The sequence below is a fragment of the Rhamphochromis sp. 'chilingali' genome (genome assembly GCF_963969265.1).
Source record: "Rhamphochromis sp. 'chilingali' genome assembly, chromosome: 20".
Classification (NCBI taxonomy): domain Eukaryota; kingdom Metazoa; phylum Chordata; class Actinopteri; order Cichliformes; family Cichlidae; genus Rhamphochromis; species Rhamphochromis sp. 'chilingali'.
The window spans coordinates 8,566,521-8,576,387 of record NC_137947.1 but is presented as its reverse complement, the minus strand read 5'-3'; the positions used below and the strand labels follow the sequence as shown (position 1 = coordinate 8,576,387).

Here is a 9,867-nt window from a genome sequence, read left to right as displayed (position 1 = left end):
TTAGCATGGCCAAAAAAAAAAGAAAAGCTAGAGCTGTCACTGACAGCAACCCAATCAGGTTATGAAAATCAACAGGCAGTCTTAGGCACAAATATGTTTATTGGAAACTCCCTAAGCAAGAGTGCAACACAGCTGGTGCAGTAAAGCACAACACACACTTAGACCAGAGTTCTGCTTGCGCTGTGCTAACCGATGGCAGCTCCGCTGAAGCATAAAGTAACTGAACTAACTGAGCTCATTCAGATGTTTGCTACTGCACAATCTAAGATTGTTCATTTGCATAATATAAGGAACAGTGTAGTAGCTGCTAAATACAGTTGTTTTTTTTATTCTAATACCCCAAACCTTGATTTGTGAGTTTCAGTTTCTTTCATCAGAGTTAGTATAGACCCCCACGATCGCACAAGATACCTAAGGATCCTTTGATTCTTCATGGACAAGGTTCACACAGCTGCAGTCCTTTATTGTACATAAAGTATACAAATAGCAAAACACAGCTCAAAGACTTCTCAAGGCCTGACATGCTTATTGATAGAAAACAATCTTCTCACAAATGGAACTGGCATGCCATGAACAAAGATTCTTTTTTTTTCTTCAGACATCTATTCATGATAGCTGACAATCATCTCAATATTCTTCAGTATTTTTATTTTCTTAAGTTTATTTATGCCTTCAGTCCTTGTGAAGGTGAAACATCTGGAAAAAATATCTGAGGAGTACACACTGGCTGCTTATCTAATTTAAAATAATTAAATATTTATTTTAATAACTTTTCTTTCTCTCTCTCTAAAAAAAAGATTAAATTTCGTTTCTTAGTGACACATCAACCATTTGAAATAACAGGACACCAACTGCTACAACAGCATCTATAGCACCAAATGAAAACAAGCCGTGATCTTAGATTATTTCTAAGAGAGCGGGGAACTCAAATCCCCTGTTGAAAAAAGGTGAAAATACAGACTTCTGAACAATGCTTTTCCTGCAATATACAGTACCACATAATAGGAGAAAACTAAATGACAGAGTACAAACATCAGACCGCCATCAGTCAGGCAAATGCAGGTATAGAACATTGTGTATTTGTGTCACAATCCTTTTTATCTCTGAAAATCTGCCTCACAAAGCCAGTATCTCACAGTGACACATTTGCAGTCATGTGCTGAAAGACTCTATGGAGTCACTCTCCTTTCTTACAGTCAGCTCTCAGAGTCTCAAGTCCCATCACAGAGTCTGATGCGCAGCGTCGAGCACCTTTTTCCCTCTGGTGAAACGTTCGTTCTTTGTAAAGTTTCACGTTGTATTGCATCATTGTGAGATCGACCTTGTCAAACGCTGCACACAAAAACATTCACACGCTCGCGCGCGCACACACACAAATGCTTTACAACAGCTGCCAATGGGTTGCATTTGTGATTCAGGCTTAATTGTGACACGTTTAAATAAATCATGTAAAAAGTCATTTTGATCAGAGAGATCGTTCCTTGTCTACCTTTGTGCCACGAGCCAAACTGTGCCCAGGATAAAGTGAAACAACAGCTGAAGGTACAGCTGATGTTTTCCATTAAAACATATGTGGCGACAGACTGTAGAGAATGTAAAAACACTGCTCACGAGCTTCTTGACAGGATTTGAAAAAAAAAAAGCTTTCTACATTTGGCTTGCTGCTCATTCATTCTGTTATGCTGTGCAGTTCTCCTGCATCGCCCAACACATTGCTTTTTAGTGCTCGTTTGGGTTAGAGCTGTCCTAATATCTAATTTTCCCATTAATGTCACAGCAATGGCAAAAAAGCGCATAGTAACCAAGGCAACGAAAAAAAAACATTATTTCTAACTGCAAAAGGCTACAAATTGCTTTGTTGATGATAGGAAACCAGTCATCTAGCTATCTTGGATTTCTGTTCATAATGAAAAACTTGGTGCATACTACCTAGGCATAAAAAAAACCTACAGATCTTTGGTGTTTGCTTGTTTCAACATGCTGTCCCTATATTAAGAAAAATTGAACTTTAATGGATGATAAATACACCATAATCACAGCCCTGGGTTCAGATCTCTAGTCTGCTGAATACTAGATTGTCTATTTGTGGGGCTACATTAGACTGAAAGCCATTTGCGATGCATGGGCAGTTCACGGGGCACCTCATATAGTTCTAATGCCCTCATAAGGAGCAGTGGCTGACCGTGCTTAATGAGGATTAATGCAGAAGCAGATTGGGGTTTGCGCCTTCCCAGACACACTTCTGCCACAGCATTCCCGCTTGGCTGTTATTGATTGCCCCCACTGAGGGTCCGTGTCCCTGTGCAACCTCGGGGAACAAGTGTTAAATGCAAAGCAAGTGAAAAATAGAGTTTGATGGTGACAAGGAGAGGAGGAGGAAGAGAAACGAGGAAGTGGTGATATGCAGGGTTTAAAGCCCAAGAGAATGGTGAGAATTTGAATAATGAAAAAAAAAAACCATTGCTTTTGACATGGAGCTGTGCTTCCCTAAGTGAGTATTGGTTCTTTATTTATCGTTATGCTGCCAGACAATAAAATAAAACTGCTGGAAATAGTAGAGGTATGAATATAGACTGCTCCTGCATGCCTTAAAGTTTTAGGCCTGGTGCCCTACAAAATGCAGAAGACATCTGTAGATTTAAATGAAACACAGGATGTTGTTTCGTTTCTGGCATGAGGTGCTATCAGATTCCACATTTTGTTTTAAAGTGTGACATATACAATAACACTAGTTTAATTTCATGGTTTGATTGCTGTGACATTTCATGGGATCTCCTCAACCATCTGTCCCATTTCTTTACAACCAAACAATAAATATACTCCAGCATATAGCAACCTGCCAACCGTGTCTCTCATTACGCAGAAAGATTCCAGCGAAAGCTGGCAATATTTTCATCTTCTTTCACAGCCATTAGTAAGACATCTCCTCAGGTTTTCAACATTTTTTTTCTCGTCCCTCTCTGTGGCAATGTCCCATATTCGTAGGTTCCTCGCATACAACACATCTAAATATAGACTTTAATGGCTGCTGAGCAAAATCAAAGAGAAAAAAAACAAAACAGGAATAATGTAGGTGCCACCCGCAGTGTGGGGTTTAAGAGAATAGAAATGCATGAGGCGTTTCACTGTCCACTGGAATGTATACAAGAGTCAGTCAGTCACTGGGAATGGGGGGTGGGCTTGGCGGCTTGGTGAGGGCGTTGGGGGTAGTCTCAGTGGTGGCCACTAGTCATACTGGCCCTTCAGTCAAGCCTTCCAGGGGAAGGGTGGTGGCGTTGTCAGTGGGCTGCGGGTCGTCCTGAGGATGCATGGGCGTGTGCGTGGCGACAGCCAGGCTGGCATAAGGCAGGTGGCAGTCCATGTGCAGGAAGGGGGGGTAGTGCTGGCGGTAGCAAATGTATGCAAACAGCAACCCGATCACTCCTCCAACAAAAGCGTCTGCGAGGCACAAAAACAGATATATTTAAAGGAATGCATGGATAGCTAAGTTTAGCCTGCGTGAAGGAAGTAAAATAACACCTGCAAATAGAATTAGCACAATTAATAAGCCATTGATGTATGTGTTGCAGTGCTTATATTGTAGTTTGGAGTTCGATGAAAGAAACTTGAAAGGGAGAGTAACGAATCTGCTCTGCTGAGCGGTGGCTTCACTTGCCTCAGGACAGGAGGCTGTCTGTGTCACTTTGTCATATGCTGAACAGGCTTGTATTATACCTAGCCACCTTTAAGCTATAATATATCATATAATATCACACTGCCATGGTGAGTATTAAGTCTATATTGCTGCATATAGATCAAAATGACACAGCCAGCTGGTGGCTGAAACAGCTCTAGTAGAGGCTTCTGCCATATCAAAATGATGTTTTTTCCACAGGTCTCCCTTTATTTCGTCCTTCTGGGTGAAATGAAAAAAATACTGCAACATCGATTCCCGCCATTCAACAGCTGTACAGTGCACGAGTTTGCTCACTGAATGTTTCATCGACTGCTGTCAACCGAATTTAATAGACTGTGACTTGATGCGATATATTAGCTGGGCGGCCTCGTTGAGACGGCGTGTGGAAGGCCAGCCTTTTCCCCTCAGAGAACAGAGGGCACATCCAAAGTGAAAAGGAATGGTGAGGAACATTAGTATCTATTGAGAATGGTGCCGCAGCCTGGCTAATGGCAGCTCCCAGCTTGTGTTTACAGTGGGAGCAGATTGAGCCCCCTCAAGTTTAATAGCCCTTTGCGTACTTACAGTTTGCTGAGGAGATTCACGACAAAAAGTCGAGCTAAGAAACACAATGAGGACCCATGCAATGATTGGCTTGTCTTGAACTGCTGTAGGTGCTTTGCTTTCATTGTAAATATATTTTAGTTCCTAAAAAAAGTGGAACATATGGCTCTCTAAAACTAATTAACACCCCATGACAGAACTGTCATCATATTTGCACATGCGCTTTTACACACCTCACCCACATATTCATTCGCTTCCTCTCGCTTCACCCCTCCATCCCAGGTTTTTCTAAGTCTTTTAGTAAATATATGAAGTTAAAACAGAGAAAGAATAATGATGTGGAGAAACATGAAACCTTAACCTTATAATCATAATCTCCTCCCGAAGCTGGTGAATGATATGATGCATCTGATGCAGTTTTCAGGAATTAATCATTATGCAATATCTTAAAGACAGCTCTTTAAGACACAATTTTACGCCTGTTGGACAAACAAGTGAACTTCTTAGTTGGGCTTATCGTACCGGCTGCACTTTTTAGCTTTCTCTCAATTTGTCAGGTGTGATGATGAAGTTAAAGCTTGTTGTGATTATAGGAATACAGCTGTTACAAGCATAGGCCTCATTACTCATCTGCATCTACAATTACAAAAGTGCCTTGAGCAAGGTTGGACTGAACATCAATAATTTCTGGCTGACACGGGCACAAGACTTTTTGTGGCAATAATTCTAATAAATGGAGGAAAATCTCGTGTCTAAGTTGTCAGGCAGACCTTGCCAGTGGTGTTTGTAGTCACAGGTCCGGGACAGTGCAATCATCATGGCGCTGTAAAGAGGCAGCACCATAGCACAGAGACGCCAGCTACGCCCGCGACCTTGATCCGTAAAACACTGCAACTTTCCCGCCAGGTAGAAGGAGGTGAAACCAAGACCTGAGAATGCAACTAGAGGGAAGACAAAGAGAAAGAAAGAGAGACAAATCAACATTGAATGTTATGTTACAACATTCAGATTATCAGTTGATGTCTTGATCTAGGCTCTTGATATAAATACAGTCAGTGAGCCAGTCACACAAGGCTAGTTCAGTTACTTTTAATTCACTATTTTTTTTACATAGCACCAAATCACAACAGTTGCCTCAAGGGGTTTTATATTATAATGTAAAGACCCTAAAATATAAATAATAGAGTGATGTGATACCACTCAGCCAATCAGCTCTGTGCATTCTAGATGGTAAACACTGACTCTACAGTGTCAATAGCTGAGAGTAAGTTACACATGAAAAGATGGTAGAAAGAAAGGGAGAAATACAGACGATTGTGTGAAAAGCTTAAAAAATTGACAAGGAAGAAAGAAGGAAAAAATTAGGAACGAACAGTGCTGTGCAAAAATGAAAAGTGGACAGTGAAAATAGAGCAATGGGTGAACGCTGGGCCTCTCCAGATGCAATTTGTTGATCTCTAAGATGATGAGGACCTGAAAGAGCAGCTTGTATGTGCTGATCCTTGCACTTTTCAACTGAGTTAGGTTTCTCAGGTATGAGGAAAGTAGCCCTGTGCATCTTGACCACGTTTGGGTCTACACACTTAACCAAGGCAGTTTTCTCCACAGTTGTTATAATGAAAACTAAAGAATTGAGCTCTAGCTTTAAAATCCTTGCAGGACAAGCTAGAGCTCAATTCACTCACAATAAATTTGTGTGTAAATGATCAGTATTTATTCAGGTTTTGACGCACACGTTTGTAAAATAGTTTTACGTGTGGTCAGATTGCTTCTTACTTGTGTGTGGATTGGAGCACGTGCCTGAGAGTCCTAGAAAGTTGCACACAAAATTGGTGTACATATTTGTAAGTTTAAATTTACACTTGTGGAACATATTGTACACATTTGCAACCCTTTTTGCGGCACATTTCTCTCCATAATTAAAAGAGGGGAATAAAGGGAGCCTCTAAAACTGCTCACAACTGTTCAGCTGTGTTGAGATTTATAATGGTTGAGACTTTTCAGTCCGGATAGGAAACAGAAAAGAGGCAATTCGAGATTTTCCGCCCTTTATTCGATTTTTCTGAAGTTAAACACTTAAACTTTTAATGGCGAGAATTTTGAAAAATCATACATATATGTATATAATTAAACATTATGATCATCCAGACCTTTGCTTCAGTAACTTTCTTCTAAGTGGACCTCTTTAAATTTTAGTTAAATACCCCTGCCCTATTGTATGAGCACTTGGCAAGAGTGGGAAGGAAAAACTCCCTTTTAGCAGGAAGGAACCTCCAACAGAACCAGGCTCGGGCAGGGGCAGCCATCTGCCGTGATGGGTTGAGGTTGAGGTGAGTGAGAAAGGACAAAACACAAGCTGTGGAAAAGAGCGAGAGATTAATAACTCCTGATTAAATGTGGAGTGGTGTACAAATACAGAGAGGGAAAAGAGGTGAGTGAAGAAGCCCCAAAAGTAACCTGTCTATATAAAATCATACTACAGATATATTTATGTAGTTTAAAAGGTAAATGAAATTGTACTTATAAGTCACCTTTCTATTCAGCTGAGCAGTCAAAGCAACTTATTACTATAAGTCTCATTTTCACCCTATGACACACAACACTAACATTCACACACACAAACACACACATGCTTAAGCATCAGGTTGAGCTTGGACTTCAGTACCTTGCCCAAGGATACTTCAACCTGTGGAGGAGTTAGGGATCGATTCACTGACCAGCTGATCCATCTGTGTAACTGTTGAGCATTTTGGAAAAATGTAATGGAAACTGATAGGAGTTTTGCAGCAGTTTTTCAGAAGTTGAGTATGTGTTTCCACTGCACTTTTACCTGCTTTCAATGTGCATGAATTGAATGATAAAGAAAATGGAAAGAGGTCAAACCTCCAGCAAAACTTGCAATGTACAGATAAACATTTTTTAATTGACCAAGGTGTTTTGGCTTGTGGCCTTCAAGGGATCATCACAATGAGGTCGTTATGATGAGATGTTGTTGGAGTTTTTGACCTCTTCCCACAGCCACCCACTCACAGGTAATTTCACTGAGACTGCAGTCTCTAAACGCTGTGCTGAAACACTCTGCAGGTGCCTAGGAGCAGACGGGAGCAAGCAGAAAACTACACTTACAGAGCTAAGCAGAGCCCACACTCTCAAGGAGACTCATTTAGCAATTTGCATACTCTTGCAAAATGAGGTCTGTTTGCAGCATCAATGTGTGCATCCCACGTGAAATAATTAGCTTCCTAATGACTGAACACTGAACAGCTCTCACCTCAAAACAAGAAAGTCCTGGGTTTGAATCCATGAGTCAGCTGGGGCTTTTCTATATGAGGACTATGTTTGAGCTCTGTGGGAGTTCTCTCTGGGTGCACGGTTTTCCTCCCACAGTCCAAACACGTGCACTGGTAATGGTCTAAATTTGCCGTACATAAGAAAATCATCGGATTAGTGATCCTATGGAAGCACTCACTCACAAAAAGAAGAGAACACACATGTCCCAAATCGTACCACTCGAGAGTGGGTTAGAGTTTATAAATTACACACATACACACAGAAACATACGTTACAGTGAAAAATAAAGCCCCGAGTAAGAAAACAATCGTGACTGAGCTACTCGCCATGCAATGCTGAAGAGACCACCCCTTGTTTTAACTGATGTTGTAGAAAAAGCAGCAGTCTAATTATCAGAATTAAAGGTTTTGTGATGGAGCCATTAATCTTTGCCCTGGCACAGGGTCATTAGTTAACTGCTACAGCAGGCCAAACAGCACCCAGCCTCACCCATCAGATGCCCATTTGTCACTCACCCCACAATCTGGCCCAGAATACTAAGACCAGCAGGACACATGTGCAGCCAGGAGAGAGAGAGAGAAAGCGAGGAAATCCAATGGGGGTAGAAGGAAGAGGCAGAAAGTTCAGCCGTCCCAGCAGCTGCCTGTCTTGCTTTCAGGTGATGACTTGGATCCATTAACAATTCTGAATTTTACACTGGACAATTTACACCAGCATAGTGGACAGTTGGTTTAGGCTAATATAAGATTTATTGCTATGTTATTCAATGTTACTTGCATGGGAAGTTATGGAGATATTGTAGTTTTCCTTCATTGCATCCTTATTCAGAATACTTTCCCATATTACATTTTTCTGCGTTTTTTTGTTTGTTTTTTTGCTCTTTTTGTTTTTGCTGGATTGCTCACAATGTATCTTCTTCTTGCTAGCCAGCCAATTTACCCATCAGATGTTAGCAAAAGTTGGATCCTGCTTGAAAAGTAGACTGGGGTAAACTGGGAGCCCAATTAATGCGAGGAAAGATGCAAACACTACAAAGATAATGAAGCTTTGGGTGATATAAAGCAGATTTAAGAGGCTCCCAGAGGAAATTCACACCTGCCCAATATTAACAATGCATTGCACAGAGAGGCTTAGTGGACCCCAAGCTTTAAATTGTGCCAGTATTTGCTATACCTTGTTCTGTATGCAATAACACACTGGACATTGTCAGCATTACCAAAAATGCATTACTTTTGAGCTTTCTAGCTCACTTGAGTTCCTCTGCTCAGAGGTTATGAACAAGCCATCCCCAGCCTAAGCGTTCCTCACTGCCCATCAATCTCACTTCTGGGCAACCTCACCACATTTCCCATCACAGCTCACACCATTTATTTTAATAGCTCTTACTATAGCTAAGACAATTACATTACTCACTGTGAAAGACAGAACCAAATTATCAATAAACCATAGAGTCGGACATTGAAATGTTCAGTCAGCATGGTCTAACTCATATTAGTTCAACAAGACTTTCAATATTATCTTTTCAATTTCTGGAGAGCAGATCACACATCATTTTTGTATTAGTAACAGCAGTAATGTAACACTTCAAAAAGGGTATCATATTGCACAAAGTCATCTTCACTGTTTGAACATGATAAACGTATACATTACTCTGTGCGTTGTACATGCTTTGATTCTTCTCTTCTAAAATCATGACCCAGCTGGAGCAGCCATCTAGTAAACTGCTCTTTCTTGCTATAATCATTCATTCAGAGTGACAGGCACATATCCATTTATGAGAAGGAGGCTGCACAGGTCACCAAACTCACACAACAACTCTCCCTGATTTGTAGCAATTTGCTGCTATAGTTAAATACCAGAGCTTTTTCGTAATATGTGGATTTCATACATAAAATTCTGCAAATGGCCCATTTTAACTGACGTGCAGTCTATAAATCTGAGCAACTGAAGACAATGTTGAAATACTCCAGACAGAAAATAGGGGAACTGTAGATAGAAACAATATTGTCTAACCTTTATTTTTAGAATTCATTGACAGAAACAACAAATGTGAATAAATTAAATCTAACCTGCTGCAAAGCTGAGCCAAAATCGTCTTTTTTATTGCCATAGTACACACAAAGTTTATGTTTGTAGACACAGTAAGTCAACATCTTGAGGATTGCTCTAATAGAAATGCTTTTTCGGCATGAATAATACAATAAGTATGTGCTCTGCCCGGGCTACGTGTAAAGAAGTGCGCAAATACATTTTGTAGATGTAAAATTTGCATATATGACCAAGCTGGGTTATACTTAATTTAATAATGACTGGGATGTTATTGTCTTGTTCAGAAGTGGCAGGAGTCCCTAAGAGGA

General features: G+C 40.6%; 1 protein-coding gene across 1 annotated transcript in view; it reads right to left on the bottom strand.

Moving 5' to 3' along the window:
• Positions 1-205: 205 nt before the first annotated feature.
• plpp4 (phospholipid phosphatase 4) overlaps positions 206-9,867 on the bottom strand; it is a 49,268-nt gene continuing 39,606 nt past the window's right edge. Inside the window, exons 6-7 of the mRNA XM_080868680.1 lie at positions 4,990-5,160; positions 206-3,438 (exon numbers count right to left, since the gene is read on the bottom strand). Coding sequence (XP_080724806.1) covers positions 3,230-3,438; positions 4,990-5,160 — 380 coding nt within the window. The 3' untranslated portion in view covers positions 206-3,229. The remainder of the gene's footprint in view (positions 3,439-4,989; positions 5,161-9,867) is intronic.